Here is a 20,568-nt window from a genome sequence, read left to right as displayed (position 1 = left end):
ATAAACGAATTGAGTGAAATTTGTAAAATAATAAACGAATTTTAAAATTAAGCCTAATCAATATCAATATCTATATACTAAAATTGAAGTATGTGGAATATACTAAAATACCTATGGCTGAGAGCTTGACAGTTGTCCAATTTTTTGGTTTTTTGGTCAAAATACCCATGGCTGAGAGCTTGACAGTTGTTCAATTTTTTGTTTTTTTGGTCATTTTATAGCCCTCCAGCTTTGCTTTGGTTTTGTGCCACCTGTTGCTTTGGTTTGTGCCACCTGCCTCCTGTGTTGCCTTTTTTCTGTCACGTTGAGATGTTTTCTCTCTCTTCATCTCTTCTCTTCTTTACACAAAGTCTAAGCATTTTTTGTTTTTTGTTTCTCTTCTCATCTTCATTCTATTTTTATTTTTTTTTACGATTTTGGTTTGGCTTTGAGGATGGGTTGGGTAGCCATGCTTTATCTCGCCGTCGTTCCTGCACTCAACCGAGTTTCCCTTTCTGTGCTTGGCTTTAGACTATAAATTTAGCCTCCGAGTTTAATTTGGGGTTTGGTTTGGTTTCAACGATTATCTAATCAAGCTTCTCCTAATCGGCGACTTTTCCGTTGAAAATCTTGCTTGCTTCTCAGATTCGCTGTGAGTCATCACTTTATTTGCTTCTCCTAATCTCTCTTTTTGTTCACTTCCTTTGTTTCTTCATTTCGTTTCAGGATGACTCCTAGGTCGACAGCTACGTAAGTACTATTGGAGTTGATTTCGTAATTATCACTCTTCTTCTCTTTTGTTATTTCTATTTATGGTCCAACACTCATTTTTATTTTATTTTCAGAAAATCAGAATCGTGGAGCTGGAAGGGAAAACCGTCAAGTTGCAGATTGTGAGTATTCATACTTCACTGACACGAATCAATGTCTTTTACCGACTACTTCATTTATAATGTCTAGAAAGCATGATCATCACCGTTTTTTGTCTGATTTTTTGTGTTTTTTTATGCTTCGTTGTTGTTTTTTTCTAAAACTCATATTTTTTATTTTGTTCAGACTTTTATGGGAAAGTTTATGAGTTTTTATGCATTTTACTCAATTCTTAATTATCTGGATTTGCATGCAAGCTCTGCACCTCACAGTATCTTTTTGTGTTTTTTGTGATTTTTATTTGGATCAGGGTGTCTGTGGCTTTGTTGTTTGTGTTGGAAATTGTTTTACTGTTCATTTTTCTTTTGCAGCATCAAAATTTGATGCTTAATATTTTATTCAGGAACCTAACAAGGTTTAAGTTTCTCTGCACAACTAATTTCTGATTGATTAAGACTTATGTTAGTGGTTTTCCAATTTTGAATAATCTTTTCATTCACATCAGGTTAGTGATCCTTGAAAATGGAGAGCAACATGATGGTGATATTTTAATAAGAGCAGATGGAATATGGTCAGAAGTAAAATATACCATCCTTCCCTTCTAGCTTTATTAACAAATGAGTTTCTTCTTTTTCTTGCTTTTACCATTCAATCTATTCTTTTTTTTTTTCTTAGGTGCGTTCAAAACTCTTTGGGCGGCAAGAAGCAAATTACTCGGGTTTCACATGCTATAGTGGATTAACAAGCTATGTGCCCCCATATATTGATACCGTTAGATAGGGTACTTCATTCCCAAATAAAATGTTGGGACAATGTTATAAACTGTTCTACTATTTAAAGTTTCTGTTTTGGTGATTACATGAAGGTATCGGTGTTCTTGGGCTTGAACCAGTACTTTGTTGCTTCAGATGTTGGCCATGGCAAGATGCGGTGGTATGCTTTCCATGGGGAACCCCCTTCAAGTGACCCTTTCCCAAAAGGTATGTTTACCTTTTGTTGTGTGTATCAATTGTTATTGTAATTGAAACAAATTCATTTGTCTGAGTAACAGCAGGTAAGAAGAATAGGCTTTTGGATCTCTTTGGTAATTGGTGTGATGAACTGATTGCACTCATATCAGAAACATGAGAACATATGATTATACAGAGGTGATGCAGCACATCCAATGCAACCAAATCTTGGTCAAGGAGGGTGTATGGCAATAGAGGTTGTTCATTTGTAGTTTACAACTTCCAAATAAAATGTATTTCCTTGAGTATATACAATTCAGGCAGCATTAATATATAGTGCTACATGGATAAACATTATCTAATACCTAAAATCTTTATTTATTTTTATTAATCTGCCTTAATTTCAATTTCATTCCTCTAACCAAATCTTTATTTATTTTTATCAAAATTGAGTGCTTTTTCTTATGCATCAATATAGGCCTCTGATTTTGTGCCAAAAGTTGTGGATTTAGCAGCCAGAGAATTAATAGCAATTGCATCACCGGGACAAGGTTTAATCTGGGTTGCTTTTTTTCTCTTGCTGTGAATCCTGGTATGTGCCAAATTAAATATAGGCTTCCTGCAATGACAGTTACACAGGTACAGCTTGACCATGCCAAGACATCCACGGAGTCTGTAATTGTAATGAATTTAGAGTCCAGAGTATGCTCTCTCTAACTCTCACTGGTAGTTTGAATGATATGGAATTTCTTTCATTTACTCTTCCCTCCGCACCTGAATTAAAAATAATTTGTCTCTCTTGCATCTTTGTTTCCTTCTATATTATGATCTATTATGGATTTCTTTGTCACATCTAGAAAGGGGTATAGGGTTGGTTTGATTTCATATAGTACGTCATGTGTTTCAAAACTCATTGCTTTTGCAGATGATTGCATCAGAGAATATAGAAAGGCAGGTATTGAGTTATGGAGAAAGGTATTGCTTGCAAAATTCTATGTGAAAAGCTTTGCTATATGCAGGGAAACTTACACTTGAGTTTTTATGTTTGAACTAATCTATCTTGATCACTTTATTATTGACAAAATAAAAATGACATCCATGCTCTGCACCTTGGCTTACTGTTTTTCTGTCACTTTGTCATTTGATTTCAGTGTCTAGGAATTCGTCCTGGAGTTATGGATGGGGCCATCAGTATATCTGCTGTTCAGGTTTGTTTTCAATATAAATGACTAAATCAAACTAAAATCAGAATGATCCCCATGTTAAATGTGAAAAATAAAATAACTGAATTTGGGCAGAACGCATACTGGGTGAATGAAATGATAAGGGGGATTATTATATGTGAATAAGTATTCTTCTCTACCAAGTTTGATAGGGAGCATCTCATTTTCATTATTAATTCCATGGACATTTGTACGACGAGGCAAACTTTTATATGACAATGCAGTGGTTATGCAATGCTGATAAATCCTCTCACAACCCTCGATTAAGATTTTGATTGCTAGATAAAAAATGAAACCCTTTCATTAACCCAACAATGTCTTGAAACCACCCCATTTGGAAAATAACCTTATTGCTTCTTGGTCTGCAAAATATCATGGCAGATGCAAGTTTCTTTGTTGGAGTCATAGGTAATCATTCTTTCACGGTTTTGCCAAGTTGGTGACCAATCTTGATTAATGCCCCAAAAAGGGGTGCTTCGTATATAAATATTGTTTGTTCTTTGTTAATTTGATGGAGGCAACATCATCTCAATTCTCATGTTTCTTTCTCCTGTGTAAGCTCTAAGGTATTATTTGGGCAACATCTTTCTCCTGTTCCTGCTCAACATAAATTAACAAATGTCAACATAAACTTATAAAAGTTGATGACCCATCAGTATTATTTTTTAATCTAAATTACAGTTTTACCTGGATAATTTGGGTAATATAGGTTCGTAATAAATGTCAACACACCGATTAGATTAGTGAAGTAAAACTCTAATTCTGATCACAGAATAATACTTTTAGTGTATTTAAATTTTGTCCATATTCCAATATATTTTCTATTTTTTTCCAAATTAAAAAATTGTTTTGTGCTATTATCATGTTTCTTATCTTTTTTTTTGGTATACTCATTTACCTTGCTTTTACTATAAGAAAAATAGACTAATTCAAATTATTAGTTTCTTTCCTTCTTCATATGAGCTAATACAGTGATACTGTAGACTTTTTTGTATGTGTGTATGTTTTTTCTTCTTCTTTTAGGTTGCTTTAGCATTGATTATTCATGGAAGAACATGATTTATCCCTGTCTTCAAATACATGTTTTATCTCTGGTTCGACCCCACCAGAAACTTCCACACTTATTCTATCATTTGGAAGCACCAGCACATCATGTAGGTGATAATAAACAAATATTCAAAATACAAATTTTTGTTTATTAGTAAATAGTCTATCAACTAATATTGCAGAGTTCACTTTTCATTGCTTAATTTGCATTCTAGATTATAATATATCTCATATTTATTGCTACTGGATGATACATAAATTAAACAAAAGGATGCAGACCTACGTTTTAGAAAATAAAGAAGCACAGATCTACGGAAGATTTCTCAAGCCTTCCTTACATTTGCACATTGCTTAATTGTTCCTTATGGACTTACTATGGAATCATAAAGGCTAGAGAGTACCTCGTGGCTACTGCCGATGGCTTTGGCATTGTGGTGGAGACAATCTATGTTATTCTATTTCTCATATATGCTCCAAAAGGGATAAGGGTGTGTAGTATATATTTCTTTTTTTTAACAACAAATGTTAATTATTAATATTCTTAGTTTTATTAGCAGAGAAAATCAATATGTACTATATTAATGAATTAATTATATTATAACTATATAAGCCAATTTCTAATTAATTCACCTTACAAAATCCTGTTTATTGTTAAGTGGTGATAGATTAATTTGAATCTGATTTCAGGGTAGAACTGTCATTTTGGTTGTGATTTTGGATGTGGCAATTTCGACAGTAGCAGTAGTTACTACTCAATTAGCATTGCAAAGAGAAGCTCGTGGTGGTGTTGTTGGTGTTATGGGAGCAGGCTTAAACATTGTTATTTATTTCTCACCTCTCTCTTGCCATGGTAAGTTTCACTAAATCTTAGCTTGCTATCATTAATTTCCAAAGTTCCATTATATCTCACTATATAATATTTGGAAAATGTTTATCAGTACGAATTCGTTCTAGCACGAAATGTTTTACCACTGCTCACCACCGTTAATTTGTGTCAAAGGATTTGATTACAAAATTGTTCATCTAAACTCAACCAATCACATTTCAGCTTTTGTTTTCTTATAGTGTTTGTGCAGAAAACTTTCGTGCTACATAGCATTGCTGATAATATTTATACAATTGAATTTATAGATAGATAGTAATTAATACCCATAAGTTTACACACAAATTTAAACTTAGATATATAATTTACCTCTTATCCGACAAAAAATTGATGTGTAATTTGGTTTGTGTTTGTAAGTGGTTAAATTAGTCTTTCAATTTGAAAACAAGGTCGAATGATGCTGTGAAATTTTTGCCTTAGTTAAAGAGTAAGGAATTTTCTCATGCACCCTTCAAACAATTATAGCTTTTAGATTAGTATGTGTAGATTCTGTATATGGATTGGTCCTCATTCGGTTCTCATTCCTGTATAGTTTATGTTATCTACTCAAACACTGTTTATATCATTGATTTATTTGTATTGCTGCTATATTTTTCTTCTTCTTCTTTATTCATTTTGATATATAGGTTCTGCACATTCTTCCATGTTTTAGTTGGATATATTGGTTCTGCACGATTTCTTTCACGTTAGAGGATGGCTGATGGAATCCATAAAGATCTTTGTTGCTTTGCGTCTTGGGTATCTCTGAGCCTTATACGAGAACATATACAACATATACAGTAAGATATAATAGATGCTACCAACATATGTAAGATTTCAAAGGTGATATTTTTTTTAATTAAAATTACCAGCAATTAAGTAATTTCTTTATGTTTCAAAATTGTTCCATTGTTTCACTTGCTTCTTTTTTCCTTTTTTTTTTGTTTTTGATGCAGGAGACAATAAGGTTGCCACTTCTTTTTTCTATCTATCCCACCTTGACTGATTTCAGTAACGGATCCAAAAGCTTTGAGATTAGGATTTGATGTGAATTTGATAGCTATTGCATTGCAAGTAAGAATAAATAGTGATACTATTTCCTATATCAACATGAGTCTTCTATTTCTTGCTCTGAATTTCGATTAACTTGATCTGCGTCTGAATGTAGGAAATTTTTGGTGTATCCCTTCGAATTATTGTTCATATATGGGTCATGAGCAAGAAGGGCCCTCTCTATGTTGCAATGTTTAATCCAATTGGAATCATCTTTGCAATCATCATGGGAATTGGCTTTCTTTGTGGCTCTATTAATCTTGGAAGGTATACGTTTCTTTCATGTCTCAATCATAAGAAATATTGGAGGTGTGTCCACTTATGGACTTATGATTTTATTAATGAGAGCATTTTGTTTTCGTGTGAATGAATGCAATTTAAAAAATACTTTAGTCTAAGGACTACAATTATGAAAGGGGGACCTTTTGTTTGCATGTGTGTGAATGCAACTTAAAAATACTTTAATCTTAGAAGGAATACAATTATGTAAGTATGGTTTTGTTTATGTACAGTGTGCTTGGAGCAGCCATAGCGGTTATTGGTTTTTATGCTGTTATTTAGGGAAAAGCCAAGAGCAAGCAAAGGAAGAGTGTGAAGTCTATGATAACTCGGAATCATACTCGCCGTTGTCCCTCTTTTGGAGAACAAGAGAATGGAGGAATAGAATCATAGAAATCATTTAATTTCTCTAGCTTCAATATAAATGTCTCATGTAATATTTTGAAAACAGATTGCATTAATAAAAAAAATAGTCATAGTTCGATTGATTTGAAACCTTAGTCTAATTTTCTAACAAGATAATAAAAAATAAACAGCTTGAAACACACAACCAGTTTATAGTTTGATCAATAAAAAATAATGGGTGGGAAAGAAAGTAAGAATTTTATCAGGCATGCTATTTTTCCTGCATTTCACATTCACAATGCATTATTTAATATCTATTTGGCTTAATGTCAGAGAATAAGAATTGGCCGTTTTTCCAGCCACTTTACAATATCCTATTGTTGTCTATATATATTCTTTTCTCTGACAACCTTTCATTTTGTCTTATTTCATTCATTAATAGTGCTTTTTTTCTTTCATTTCTTTCTTTAAGAATAATTATCCAATCTGTTGGGTAGGTATAAATATATTGACAAGGGAAAATTTTGTGGCTGTGGAGAAGACCCCAAGACATGTAAAATCTATATCTATATCTATTTATATGATCAATATAATATAATATATGTAGCTCCGAGACATTGACGAAATAGAAACATCATCTCTCGCTCCTAAGTTGTACATTTTTTTTGCTACATAATTAGTACGATACAATTCAATAAAAAATTAAAATTGATTTCTTACATGATTCAATGATTAATTCGTAATTATCAATAATGCAGGTTTGATAACTTGTTGTCTACCGTGCGTCACCTTTGGCCAAATTACAGAAATTGTGGATGAAGGGTGTAATAGTAAGATCAGCGAAATAAGAAATAAACAAAATATTATATATAATTTCTATTTTACAATATATGTTGTATTGATCATATATAAGTTAGTTTGATCTGTGAGAGTGAAAGAGAGTTTCATATTGCAATGTAGTTTTCCCTTTTCTGGATGAAAATGAAATCATCAAGAGGATGTCTGTGTCACTTGATTACGATACTTAATGAGTTATAATTAAATTGAAAGCCCATGTTTTGATAAACTGGATGTATAAAATAGGATATGTCAAGTAGTTTTTCTTTTTCTGGAGGGGTTTGAAAATTTTTATATAAAAAGAATAAAGGGTTAGTCACCTTTTTCTTTTTCATTTAATTAATAATGTTTCTATTTTTATCTTGCTGATTGCTTCCTGCACTTTTATTTACATAATATATTTTCTGATTTTCTGTGTATTTTAGTTATTTCTCTTTATATTTATGGGTGAAAACAAATTATACTCTGAATTTTTTATTTATTGTAATTGAAAATACTCTATCAACTTTAATGCTGAGATTCACACGGGAGATAAATCACGTCGATAATGCAATGAAAATTAGAAGTTTTCCTTACTTTCTCTTTTTGTATTTAATTTATTTATTTATTTATTTATTTTATTATTATTATTATTATTATTATTATTATTATTATTATTATTATTATTATTATTATGTGTTTTTGATTTAACTTTAGCAAGTGTGTTTATTTTTTATCTTATTAACTTTTCAACTTATTATATATCCTTTTTTATGTTTTATTTTTTAAATTGTCTTTTTCTTTTTCAGTTAATTAATAATGTTTCTATTTTTATATTGCTGATTGCTTCCTGCATTTTTATGTACATAATATATTTCTGATTTTCTGTGTATTTTAGTTATTTCTCTTTATATTTATGAGTGAAAACAAATTATACTCTGAATTTCTTATTTATTATAATTGAAAATACTCTACCAACTTTAATACTGAGATTCACACGAGAGACAAATCACGTTGGTAGTGTAATGAAAAGTAGAAATTTTCCTTACTTTCTCTTTTTGTATTTAATTAATTAATTTATTTCATTATTATTATTATTATTATTATTATTATTATTATGTGTTATCATTATTATTTAGTTATTATTGTTTGTTTCATGTTTTTTCACGGGATTTTAAGACATTAGTGTTCCTCTCATCTTTCACTTGAAGTTTTTTTTGTGGTGAAGTGAATGACAATGAGAAAAATCCCATAGGAATGGTGGTGAGACCTATTCTTTTGTATCTTTTAAATTTAAGTTGTTAAGACAGTGCAGTTAATAGAACATGAACATGGATTTAAAATTGATAATTTTTCTCTCTTTTATTGCAGGTAATTAGAGGAAATAATGTGGTCATTGTTGAGGTGTTTGAAATTCAGTGTTTAAGTGTAAATTAACAATTGTTATGTGACCTGACAAATGTAAATATGGAATAATTTATATTATAATTTATATTTATAAAAAAAACTATTTGACTTATTTGAAATTTCAATTCTCAATTTAATTACACTTTCTTTTTACTTTTTAACTCTTTTAGTTTTAAACATTTATTTTGTTAATTTTATCATGTGAAACAATTGTTTTGCATGAACATCAAGTTTTCTTAATGATCTATGCGTATGCACAAGTTTTAAATTCGCATAAACATCAACCTTTGAAATCCCTAAGTCAAGTGACCCCATATGTATGTACAGGTTTCAAATTCACATGAACATCAATCTTTTAGGTTTGGTTAATCGAACAACCTGTGCGTAGGCACGGGTTAGTGACTAGTAATAATATAATATTGATGATTTAAAGAAAATGTCATCGCTGGCAACTCTGTCATAATAATTCAAACGAGCGCATACATCAGCGGTGAGCAATCGCGTGAATTTTCAACGGGATTTTGCAGAGCTTCCGCGTTGAAACCATCCAACCCTCTTAGCCTCATATTCGTTGTCTATACTTCCCTCCTTCCTTCGTGTAATTACATTTTTTTCATCAGCAGGTACCTTTTTTTCTCTTTCTACAACTATGTTCTGTTCTGGCCTTTCTTTTTATCATTCTTATCTAGTTTTCACTTTCAGTTCTGCGATTATACATTTCTTTGAACTTCAATTTACATAATTCCACTTTAATTGATATGAATTTGGATTCATCTTAATTTCAAAATTCAATTTTTAGTGGAGGGTTTATGCTAAAGAACTTGAATTTGATCTTTGGATTTTTGCTTGTTTTGAAGTTCCAGGACCAAATTGATACACAAGATCACTGTTTTTTTAGAGAGAGATTGAGAGAGGATGTTTGGTTCAAAGAAAACTCCTCTGAGAGATGCTAAACCTAGTTCTGTTGGCCATGCCCATAACCCCTTTGATTCTGATGAAGAGACGAACGATAAAAAGTATAATTCCTCTAAGAAGACTTTGACCAACACCAACCCCTTTGATGATGAAGTTGATGTTGATGCCACTGGCCACTCTTCGTCGTCTTCTTATGGCCTTTCGTCTTCCCATCGAAATAGGTATAAGAGCGATTTCCGTGACTCTGGGGGATTGGAGAGTCAATCTGTGCAGGAATTGGAGAACTATGCTGTTTACAAGGCTGAAGAGACAACAAACTCAGTGAACAGCTGTTTGAAGATAGCAGAGGAAATGAGAGAGGATGCTACCAAGACTTTGGTGATGCTGCACCATCAGGGTGAGCAGATTACAAGGAGTCACCATGTTGCTGCTGATATTGATCACGATTTGAGTCGGGTATGGATCTTGTTATCCCTCAGTGTTTCCTGTGTGGACAGCTTCTTCATGTTGTGAAAAACATTGTTGTTGCTTTCAATTGGTATTTTGGACTATCTTTTGACTGTGTTTGTTGCTGTGTTTACAGGGAGAAAAGCTTTTGGGAAGTCTTGGTGGCATGTTCTCCAAAACTTGGAAACCAAAGAAGACAGGCACAATAACTGGCCCTGTTGTTTTTGGAGGTTAGTATTTTCTCTCCCTGCTCATATTCTTTAATTGAGTAATTTACACTGGCAACCCCTGAAGTTTCATGAGATTGCACAAACTCCCCATGTTTTTTAAAGGATTACAGCTACCTCCCTTGTAAGGGGGACACGGTATAATGTTTTTCAAACAATTAAGGTGGTTAGTGCAATGTTTTTTGAACAATCAAGGGAGTTAGTGTAGAGGTAGATATTTAGGGAGTGTCAATATAATTTACTCCTTTTAATTTCAACTAATTTGGGTTGTATGACAATTGTATATGTTATGTGCTTCATGATACAGATGATCCGGTGAGAAGAAAGGGCAACCACTTGGAGCAAAGGGAGAAGTTAGGATTGACTTCTGCCCCAAAAGGGCAGTCGAAGTCACGGCCAACACTTTCTGAGCCATCAAATGCGCTCGAAAAAGTTGAGGTCCGTATTTACTTGATGAAGATTTAACTGTTGTTTAAAGTCATATGAAGCGCTGAACATGATAAAGCTTCAGTTCCTTACTGCTTTGATATGTGATTAATATCTGAATGTGTGTTTTTAGTATTGTCCTCCCTGTCCATAATGACCAAGTCACTAATTTGGAGCCAACCATTTTATTTAAAATCAAGGACAATTTTGCAACTAACCTCTTTTTTGTTTCTCCCCAATCCCCATAAGCCATCCATGTTCTATAGTTTATTCCATCCTGAAGCCTGTAATTTTCATGTTATGATTTTCACCTTTGCCATGTACAATACTGCTATATTAATTCTCAACATTGAATTCAGAAACTGAATAGAATGTCCTGAAACAGGTTGAAAAAGGGAAGCAAGATGATGCACTGTCAGATTTAAGTGATCTCTTGGGAGAACTGAAAGGCATGGCCATTGACATGGGATCTGAAATCGGGAGGTAAATTGATTGGATTCTATGATTTCTCTAATTTTACCTTACTGAGATTCTTTAACACTGAACTGATTGAAATCTTTTGCAAAAGTGAATAGTTTAACTAACAGTTAATAGTTGCTTAGTTGTTCAGAACCATTTCACTTTCTTCAAGATGGCATAATTTACTGATTTTGGTAATGTTGCAGGCAAAACCAAGCCTTGGACGGTTTTGACAATGATATGGAGAAGTTGACCGTCCGTGTGAATGGTGCTAATCAACGTAGTCATCGTTTGCTTGGGAAATAGGGGCGTATATCATGAGATTGATGCTAATTTTTACCTTGCATTATTCAATTAAAGGAGCTTCCAATGTTCCAGGATACTGGTTTCAAATATAGTAATGTACAATCCGCTTGTGAAATATTTGTCTCTGAAATATATATTGTATTGGTTGATTTGAGATTATTTATGATTCTAATCTCTATCGTCAATGTTGGTGATTCCTACGCTACCTTAATTTTCTGGCATGATTCATTTCATAACCTTGTTCTCTTTGACTAGGAAACGGATAAGTGCATATAATATAATTCTTTCACATAAAAGTAACACTTTGTATTACAGAATGTTTCAACTTTCAAGCGTTCTTCATGCTATTCTTCCTAGGTTTAGTGGGAGAGGGTTTGTCCTTAAGTACGGTTCTCCAATGTTTTCTAGGAATATATGTTAATTAGACTTGACATTGTCAAACATCATGGTTTTTCTCTTTAATGCTTTGGTCTTTTGAACTGATTCAAATCAATTATTACATTTAGATGTTTCGTCTGAATGTTTGATTAGGATTTTTTTTGTCAGCTTGTTGAGAGAATTTTCCAAAAAAAAAATTTATAATTTTTTTGAAATTTAACATCTCTACGTTCACTGTTAGAGATCCATTTTGTCCCGGGTTTTGGGCTTTTATAATCAACGTTATACTGGGCTCAGTTCTTTAGGCCCATATAGAACAGCTCTGCTTAACTTTAAGGCCCTTTATTTATACATTCCTTTTTTCCTAAGCACATCTCTCTTCTGTTTTCTTTTCAAAATTTATTCCAATAATGTCTCTTTGTATACATGGTTGGATCCATAGTTCCGGAAATTGAATTGTGAAAGTGTCAAAATGTTGCATACTTGAAACTGAATTCCAAAAGTTTGTGAATTTTTGCTTGTGTGCATACTTTATATACATTCCCGAAATCCTCTTCTCCAATCATGAGCTTCTCATTGAAACTGTTGGTGGCATATGTTAGCTCTTGCAAAGTGAAAATTCTGAAGCATTTCTTGTTTTCATGTTTTTGACTCTTAGGCCACAATATGGAGGGAAAAGGGAATGGAGTGGAGAACAATATTGAATTGTGATGAGGCAGTGGGAGGAAAAATAAAAGATGAAAAGAGAAGGATAGTGCATTGTGTGTGTGGGTTATTACTTCTGGAATGTAATTTCCTAAAGAATAAAATCAAACATGTTACAAAGAGCATTGGAGTAATTTTTGACAAAAATTGGAGGTGTGCTAAGCAAAAAGAGAGGGCTGAACTTAAAATACTATTAAGTATAGCCCATGCAACACACATACAGTCATACACCCATCATCAAATGTCAGAATGAGTTAGATTTTGGCCATTAATCTCTTTAGTTCAAATATTTTACTCTTGAAAATATCACATTTTTAAAAAAAAAAATATGGGCTGTTTGAAACAGCCGAAAGTGCGAAGACAGAAGAAGAGGCGATGGAAAAAAAATATTAAAAAAATAGTCAAATTCATTCCTTCCGCCATTTGTTTTGGTTCCAGGAGAGAAGGGAGGATGCAAAAGTACATGAGACCTATAAATTTTTTAAATCGTCCAAAATGGATGGAGTAAAAAAGGAAAATTAGATTTTGTGAAATAAAATGACTAATTTACTCTTACTTTTGAATACTACTATTTTTGTTAGATATATTTAGATCATTTCATATACTTTTTTTTTCTTTTCACTTTCTGCATAATAACCAAATAATAGAAAATATTTTTTTTAACTTTATTTCCTATCAAATAAGCTGCAAAATCATCTCTTTCTATTCATTTTTTTTTTTTGCTTCTCTTTTCTTTCATTACCCATTTTTCTTTTCTAAATCATACATACTATTAGTCACTATAAAAGTTTTATTCACTTTTGGTGTGATTTTAGTGTCCCAACGTGTTTTTAGTCCTTATTGAGGACTGAGGAGCTAAATCCGCTTTATTTTGTAAAATATAAAGACTATAAATAATAAAATAAATTACAAGGACTGAGAAAATTTAGTATCATGGTATTTTTAAAGACAGAATATATTTAACTCAATCTCTTCATTATAATTTGAAACTGGTGAAAATTTACATGTGTGCAATTACAAATGAAATTAATCGATGGCATTGGCTACTGAAGAGTGAAACAAAATCACTTTCATGGAACTCAAAAACTGAATTGGATCAAACAATTTACTCACAATTAGATGATACAACTTGCATGCTTCTTCAATATCAAATTATTGCAAAGGTTGAAACTTTCTTGTGAAGACAACAATAGCTCACTACTTACAATTACCATGAGCTTGCAATTGCATTCCACCTAGTGCCTAAGTTACTTGGTTTATTATAGAAACCTTAGACTAAAGTTTTCTGTGAGTAGCACAAGCTGGAGCATCAAAGTTAGGGTATACAACAAATGCAATGGACAAAGGAGTCATGTATATTGGAGATCGCAAGTTATTGCGCACTGGATCCAACCGTGGAAGATCTCCTTCGTCTGTTAACTCCAATGGAATGCCATTCAGCACCATGGTTTGGCTTCTGAGGTAACCATCTTTTGGAGTCAAGTGGTACTCTTCTCTGAATGTGACCTCTGACCCTTTTGTTCCAACCCAAGAAAATGTTTTCTTGAGTTTATCAAAGAATGAACTTTCCTTATGGGTGCCTGTGGCCACTTCATTTTCTACAACACTTGCAGTCACCGGGTTTCGAACAGTGAGTATGAAATCAGTCTGATTGCTTAGGTTGATCAGAAGTAACGTTACACCTGCCTGTACAATGAAATTTATGAGAACTGGAAAGATGGCGAAAGTAAATACTGAAAGAGTCAGAACAGATTCTTTAGATGCCTTGTAGAATCTTAAAGGATATAAAACTCAAATTCTTGCAAATTTCACTTAAATAAGGAGAATTGCTAGCATATTAAGACTGGCAAAGTTTTTTTATTGGGAGGTTGGGAAAAATTCAATCTGTTGTAAACTTTTGTGCATATAACTCAAACGTGTCACATTCCTTATTCTAACGATCAAATTTACATATCATATGTCAGTATGTTAAGCCTCATATGATGTTTGAAGTTTTAGTAATTGGAATGGTAATAAAACATCATATAATGAACCACACATTAATGAGACTCTAATATTGTCTCTTGCTATACGAGTCGAACTAACTTAGGAAACTTACTCTGTCCTTTGCACAATGGGCATAAGTGCGTAAAAAGGGTGAAGAAACATCACTTGAAACTGCAAGAACCTTCTTCCCCATTAACTGATGCCACAAAAGTGCACTGTTTAGAAACAAAGCCAGAACCAAGGATTAGATATGTTCAAAACATGACATAATAATCACCAAAAATCTTGAAGTAACCTTCAAGGAAATAAAGAGAGAATTCTCTTTTCATTTTTTGCAATTTTCAATTAGTACTTGCCTGTAGTAGTCAGGATTGGGAGCAAAGGTGGTGGTATTGAGAAGGCCATAGTTTCCTCCAATTAAAGTCTGCCTGCAATAGACTTTAGTGCTGTAGCTGGATGCCATTCCAAGTTGATCTAAGTACCTGAGTCATTTAAAGTTCAAAACTTACAATAAATCACAAGTAGTTTTTTTGCTGAATATAACAAAAAAACATCATAATCCATCCTTTCGAAATTAAAAAGAACAGAAAATGATGGAAGAAATGGACAACCAATTTTACCCACCAAAAGCTGTTTAGAAATCTGTTAGAAACATCATTGCCACCACTGTTGAATGCCCCTCCAGCTTCTCCAACCCATGCAGAACACCAAGGACCATATTTTTGAATGGTTTCTGAAAGATTGCTGAAAATTGATTCCACCCTGCTCAAGCGTTCAGGATCTAGAATCTTCCTTTCAAGATGCTCGTCACTACCTGAAAGCAAAATCAACTTAGAAACACTGATCATGGATGACAGACAATAGTATTTTTCAAGCAAGTGAACGGAGTGTATCACCCTTGGTACAAGATAAGCTGATAAGGTTAAATATTGAAATAAATATACCAAATGCCAGTGCATGTCTTTCGATGCAAGGAAAAAGTAAGCACTCGTGAGAAAAATAAATTAAACAGAAATGCTGAGTGTATTTAGAGTATATGACGAGGTAGTTCTGCATGGCCAATTCCATGTTGGCATTCATATTAGTGTAAGCATCTTTTGGTAGCTTTGAAGATAATCAAGGAGATTGGAGGCTAAGACGATCTCTACATAAATTAGCAATTCCAACCTTCATATACTAGCTCTCTAGATAATGAGTTTTGTCAAAAGAGGCCTTTCATGGTCTATTTTAGTAAAATCTCTTGCAATTATTTGGTTTTTAAGAAATTACAGTATTTTCTTTTTAAAGAATGTAATACATAGAAAAGGAACAAACAAATACGAAAATAAACATCATCCATCTTGTTAATGAAAGAGAAGCAATAGTCTACCAATTAAACATGACTTATTGCCTCAACTGATTTCATGCCAGCGTACTACTACTCACAAGAAATGACAATAAAAGCAAAGGAAGGATTGTCTAGATATTTTAGATTATAAAATATTTGGTAAGAAAGCCTATATAGTTGAAAGAATTAAGTTAGTGACAAACAAACCTGGGCCCAAATTATATATATGATGAGTCAGAACATTGATTATGCCTGAACCCGAAACCTGAAGAAGCCTGTCATACCAATGCTTTTCATAAAATCCCCCAGGTGCCACAAGTGAAGGCTTGAAATTGGAGTTCTCGTATAATGTGCTTAGAATTTGTTTAAGCTTTATCAAGTCTTTCCCATATTGTGCAACACCAACACTTGCACCAATGCCCTTACCACTCAACTCATTACCTATAGCAGCAGATGCAAGAATAAGGCTAAATCAAACCAAAAATGAACATAACAAATAAACATGCCTGTTATCCTACCAAGTTCCCATGAATCAATCTTGTATCCCTTTGAAATAGTGTACTCTATAAAATTATAAGCATTTGTAGGGTCCCAGGCGCCTTCCCAAACATTATGACTAATCTGGTGCTTCCCATGGAGTAAATTCAAGCCAAATGTCACAATGGCCCTGCAAGTGAAGGACTCCAGTTAAATTACATCACCCCTCCCTCATCCCTTTCTTACATAATGCATATAAATACGTAGTATATTAAATCATGCACACACTGACATTCAAATTCTGTCTTAATTTATTCACACAAAGTGAGGTTACAAGAATGGAATCAAGCTTATAGATCATAGCCTAATATCTCAGATATTCATCATAACAAAAACTATTTCTGATGTACAGAAGACCATAACTGATGATCTTCAACAATAAGAATAAATAAAACATCAGGGCAAAGCGACTACTTTGAAATTATATCCTTTCTTTAGCATGATCAAGAGTGACAAAATAACTCAGTGATGCAACTAGAGAGCCTATTATACCACCAATGGAGGTATAAGAACTGCATATCATTAGAATAAGCAACTAAGTTGGAAGAGTCGTCCCAAACTAAGGTCGAGGAAATAACTCAGAATGCAAGTAGTGAGCCTCATGCACCAATGAAGGGGGATGTCCAGTAGCATGTATTCTTGAGATAAAACATAAACAGAAACGGGAACTTCCTTCAGCAGCTATCAAGCAAATGAAAGTTATTTCTTTTTTAAAGTACCCAAATTAAATACCTCATTTTATTTTTCATACTTTTGCTTTGGCTCGAAGGAAGAGGGGATGAGAAAGGTGGTGAAGATAACAATAAGTCTCAATGTTAAAATTCTCACCCTGTCTCGTTGAAAAACTGATTCAGCTCATCCCACCTTTTCATGTGTAAACATCCTTTTGAAAATCCAAACAATTCACCTTTAACACTTTGAAGGGGATGGCAAGGAGACTTCAAACTTCCTACATCATACAGCACCCGGTCTTGCAAAGAACCTCCAAGTCTTATCCTCAATGGCTTGAGGGCTATCATCCAACCATTATGAAAAGAATAATATCATGCTTAACATAATTACTCCAAAAAGATATTTCATAAAATACATTGTAACCTTATGCAGTCACAAAACAATAGAATGTCATCAGAGTAAGTGATTTTCTAAATCATATAGAAGTAATGCAGATATACACACCTTGGATTGCCTTGGCTAGGAAAGGATGAGACAAGTCCTGAAAAATCAATCCACATTGAAGTGAACAATAAATAAAATTACTTGATTGAGAGTGGAAGGGAAACATAAATTCTAAAGTGTTCATTTCAATTTCTATACAAATGCATTCCAAAACACTCACCAAATTTACAACAGAAGAATATCCCCAAGGGCAATGGTTATAGTCACACTTATCATGAGGCCACCAATCAATAGTGGCACAAATAAAGTTATCACCTGTTTCAGCCTTAGTCTGAGCTCCATCTACTAGAAGTGAACCATGTTCAATATCTTGACTTAAAGTGGCTTGAAGAGAAGCCAAAAAGAGAAACAATGCAATGCGGAATCTCATTTGTGGATCAACTGTATTAGCAGCAGCATCCAGGTCCAACACGACTAATCCAAATCAACTGGAGTAAAGAATAAAAGAAAATTTACAAGCAGATCTTATGAAGCTACATTATTGCAATCATGAGCTGTTAGCACTACCTAATGGTTGGTCATGGTTAAATTGTTAAGTAGAAACTAAAATTAAAAGACTAAAAGGGGAATGAACATTATGAATGTCTAATTTTTCCGAAATGGAAAATGATAATAGTCGTAATCATTTTCAAAAATAAATATGAAATGAAATGAGTATTATGATCCCCAAATTGATAATTTCAAAACATAAGTTAACACTAGTTAGATGATGGTAACAGTGAAGAGCAACATTTGTGTCCTACCATGATGTGTCCCTATCATGATCAATAGTGTCCAAAACAACTTTATTGTACCAAAAGGCAACAACAAAAACTGAGAACTGCTTCTCAAGATTTTGAGCATTGCAGAAGCAACTTTCAAAGTCAGAATTCTTATTATTATGTTCCCAATCACACGTTAATTAAATAAAATAAATTCATTACCTAGGTCAACCAGAGACAGAGACTGTATCCACACGGATAATAAGTTATAGTATATATAAAGAGAGGGAGATCTGAATGATACATTAAAAAATCATGAGATCATAGTAGAAGATATTAAATAAGAAGGCACAAGGTTTTAAAAAACCACAATTTCAGCTGCAACATCAAGATTTGTAATTACATCAATCGTATTTGTCTGCCATTTCTCACAGATCACGACTGCAATTTAAAATCTTGGAAAAGAGTAAAGTGAAGTGGGTTTTGACCTGACATGACTGATTGATAGATGCAAAATGTGGAGCTATGAATCATGAACACATCACACATGAAAAGAACAAAGGGAACCCCAGAAGACAAAAATGAAAACCAATAAGAAGGAGCAGAGAAAGGAGCAAACTTAGGAAATGGGGTGGTGTCAAGATGTTGAGTCCTTCATCGCAATTGATGACCAAGTTTCAAGAAGGGCCAATAATGGCGGAAAAAAGGTGCTTTTCTTTTCTCTGGTTTTCAGTGTCGGTATACTGCTGAGATTTGTGTCACAATCACAATAGTAATAAAAAAAATTCATAATCCAACAGATTAGTTAGAAAACATGAGTCCTTGGTTTTGAAAGTTGAAAGGAAAAAGGATAATAAATAATGTGACGCTTACGTTCACTTCTTTTCTACGTTCGCGTTTGAAATTGCAGAATAAGTAGAAAGTTGTGGATAAAATAAGCTAAACTTATTAATTACATAGGGGGCGAAATGATTGCTACATTATGTATGACATATGTGTTGTTTAGACTTTAGATGGTTATGGAAAAATAAACGAAATATAGGTTACTAATATGTTATCATTAAAAAAATAATTAGTAAGTATTAATTTAGATTGAAGAAGATAAAATTAAAAATCAATAAAAAAAATTATATTCTAAAACAACCTAAATTTAAGTAATTACTAAGTATGACACTTATTTCATAAAGACATAAAGAGAAGATTATATAGTATAAGTCAATGTTAATCAATATAAGTTATTGAAATGGTATCTCCTATTTATGGTATATATATTGTTAAATATTTAAAATGGACAATATTTCTAATTAATTAATTTAGAAATACCTTTTTTAATCAATTTAAATATTTAATACTTGTAAAAATAGATATTTTATTTTAACTTGATCTCTTTGACCTGATCTTACCTTATTTTTAAGCATGATTTAACACTAAGTTTTGTTATCCGTTCAGTTTAAAATCTAACCTATGCATTTAGAATATAAAAGACTATTAGAGTGTTAACTAATCATAAATCATAATGAAAATAACTTTTTATATTATAAAAGTCAATAAAATTATTACCTTTGTTCCAATTTATAATATTAAATTATCTAATTCATCAAAATTAAGAAAAATAATTAATTTAATTAATAAATTTATCCTACTTTTTTATATTTTTCCAAAACTATCATTATCTTTAATGCTCATCTCTCTCCTCTAAATGTTGTGGTCCTTTCATCCATTTTGACCATTAAGTGACGACATAGAGTTCATTTTATTATTATTTTATTTTATTACATTTTTGTGATTAAAAAATGCCAGAAATTGTTTAAGTTAACTTGTTTCAAAGGTCTTTTTGTTCAATGTTATAACTGAAATAAGATATCAAAGATTCATACAATTTCATGAACAAATTTAAGAGAATTGAGAAAATTTAGTTTCTCGTGAAACCTTCAAATCCTAAAAACTTTTGAATTGAATTGTTCTTGTATGGACAATCATTTCTCAAAATTGATAGAGAGTTTTAGTATGTCTATTAATATCGAGCAAAACTCATATTTAAACTTGGATTTTCGTTAAAAAAAATGAAAGATTATTTGAAAAAAAAATCTATTATGGGTGCTATTTGTAAACACATCTTCGACCTTCTCACATTTCTCCTTCATTGT

The 20,568-nt window shown here is 32.5% G+C and overlaps 3 protein-coding genes across 21 annotated transcripts; 2 read left to right on the top strand and 1 right to left on the bottom strand.

Annotated features, from left to right (window-relative positions):
- The first annotated feature begins 263 nt into the window (after nucleotides 1–263).
- Nucleotides 264–6,751, top strand: LOC114416592. Of its 17 annotated transcripts, XR_003667495.1 has the most exons (14): nucleotides 264–729; nucleotides 825–872; nucleotides 1,355–1,427; nucleotides 1,525–1,829; nucleotides 1,904–2,056; nucleotides 2,278–2,350; nucleotides 2,431–2,501; nucleotides 2,725–2,774; nucleotides 2,951–3,007; nucleotides 4,757–4,919; nucleotides 5,605–5,774; nucleotides 5,888–6,005; nucleotides 6,100–6,251; nucleotides 6,497–6,751. XR_003667495.1 is itself a non-coding variant. In XM_028381517.1 (8 exons), the coding sequence occupies exons 5-8, from the start codon at nucleotides 2,634–2,636 to the stop codon at nucleotides 5,640–5,642; spliced, it is 399 nt and encodes a 132-aa protein (XP_028237318.1). In that variant the 5' UTR covers nucleotides 264–729; nucleotides 825–872; nucleotides 1,355–1,427; nucleotides 1,525–1,829; nucleotides 1,904–2,633; the 3' UTR covers nucleotides 5,643–5,880. The 17 variants fall into 17 exon arrangements, 2 of the variants coding, with proteins under 2 accessions (XP_028237318.1, XP_028237317.1); XR_003667490.1 differs by having other exon boundaries at nucleotides 264–631; nucleotides 706–729; nucleotides 1,904–2,501; XR_003667494.1 differs by having other exon boundaries at nucleotides 264–631; nucleotides 706–753; nucleotides 1,904–2,501.
- A 2,537-nt stretch (nucleotides 6,752–9,288) lies between these two features.
- On the top strand, nucleotides 9,289–11,796 carry LOC114416591 (SNAP25 homologous protein SNAP33-like). 2 transcript variants are annotated; one of them, XM_028381515.1, is made up of 6 exons: nucleotides 9,289–9,454; nucleotides 9,695–10,202; nucleotides 10,330–10,423; nucleotides 10,728–10,858; nucleotides 11,232–11,329; nucleotides 11,512–11,796. In XM_028381515.1, the coding sequence occupies exons 2-6, from the start codon at nucleotides 9,747–9,749 to the stop codon at nucleotides 11,609–11,611; spliced, it is 879 nt and encodes a 292-aa protein (XP_028237316.1). In that variant the 5' UTR covers nucleotides 9,289–9,454; nucleotides 9,695–9,746; the 3' UTR covers nucleotides 11,612–11,796. The 2 variants fall into 2 exon arrangements, with proteins under 2 accessions (XP_028237316.1, XP_028237315.1); XM_028381514.1 differs by having other exon boundaries at nucleotides 9,689–10,202.
- A 1,852-nt stretch (nucleotides 11,797–13,648) lies between these two features.
- Nucleotides 13,649–19,264, bottom strand: LOC114416590 (heparanase-like protein 1). 2 transcript variants are annotated; one of them, XM_028381512.1, is made up of 10 exons: nucleotides 19,041–19,264; nucleotides 17,881–18,148; nucleotides 17,721–17,757; nucleotides 17,373–17,556; nucleotides 16,526–16,674; nucleotides 16,215–16,448; nucleotides 15,305–15,494; nucleotides 15,037–15,162; nucleotides 14,793–14,895; nucleotides 13,649–14,380 (listed from the first exon to the last, which is right to left on the bottom strand). In XM_028381512.1, the coding sequence occupies exons 2-10, from the start codon at nucleotides 18,088–18,090 to the stop codon at nucleotides 13,970–13,972; spliced, it is 1,644 nt and encodes a 547-aa protein (XP_028237313.1). In that variant the 5' UTR covers nucleotides 18,091–18,148; nucleotides 19,041–19,264; the 3' UTR covers nucleotides 13,649–13,969. The 2 variants fall into 2 exon arrangements, with proteins under 2 accessions (XP_028237313.1, XP_028237314.1); XM_028381513.1 differs by having other exon boundaries at nucleotides 18,910–19,042.
- Between the last annotated feature and the right edge of the window lie 1,304 nt (nucleotides 19,265–20,568).

This window comes from Glycine soja, chromosome 6 (assembly GCF_004193775.1).
Source record: "Glycine soja cultivar W05 chromosome 6, ASM419377v2, whole genome shotgun sequence".
Taxonomy (NCBI): domain Eukaryota; kingdom Viridiplantae; phylum Streptophyta; class Magnoliopsida; order Fabales; family Fabaceae; genus Glycine; species Glycine soja.
This window is presented reverse-complemented; position numbering and strand designations above follow the sequence as displayed.

What these genes read in the sequence shown, in the direction of transcription:
- LOC114416590 (XM_028381512.1), bottom strand. Translation starts at nt 18,090, where the DNA reads ATGAGATTCCGCATTGCATTGTTTCTCTTTTTGGCTTCTCTTCAAGCC. An exon ending in ATTCTTCTGTTGTAAATTTG is followed by an intron (nt 17,758 to 17,880) that starts GTGAGTGTTTTG and finishes TTGATTTTTCAG; the next exon opens with GACTTGTCTCATCCTTTCCT. An exon ending in CAGTTTTTCAACGAGACAGG is followed by an intron (nt 16,675 to 17,372) that starts GTGAGAATTTTA and finishes CTTCACTTGCAG; the next exon opens with GGCCATTGTGACATTTGGCT.
- LOC114416592 (XM_028381516.1), top strand. Translation starts at nt 2,634, where the DNA reads ATGGATTTCTTTGTCACATCTAGAAAGGGGTATAGGGTTGGTTTGATT. An exon ending in GTATTGAGTTATGGAGAAAG is followed by an intron (nt 2,775 to 2,950) that starts GTATTGCTTGCA and finishes ATTTGATTTCAG; the next exon opens with TGTCTAGGAATTCGTCCTGG. An exon ending in TCAGTATATCTGCTGTTCAG is followed by an intron (nt 3,008 to 4,756) that starts GTTTGTTTTCAA and finishes ATCTGATTTCAG; the next exon opens with GGTAGAACTGTCATTTTGGT.
- LOC114416591 (XM_028381515.1), top strand. Translation starts at nt 9,747, where the DNA reads ATGTTTGGTTCAAAGAAAACTCCTCTGAGAGATGCTAAACCTAGTTCT. An exon ending in TTGATCACGATTTGAGTCGG is followed by an intron (nt 10,203 to 10,329) that starts GTATGGATCTTG and finishes CTGTGTTTACAG; the next exon opens with GGAGAAAAGCTTTTGGGAAG. An exon ending in ATGCGCTCGAAAAAGTTGAG is followed by an intron (nt 10,859 to 11,231) that starts GTCCGTATTTAC and finishes GTCCTGAAACAG; the next exon opens with GTTGAAAAAGGGAAGCAAGA.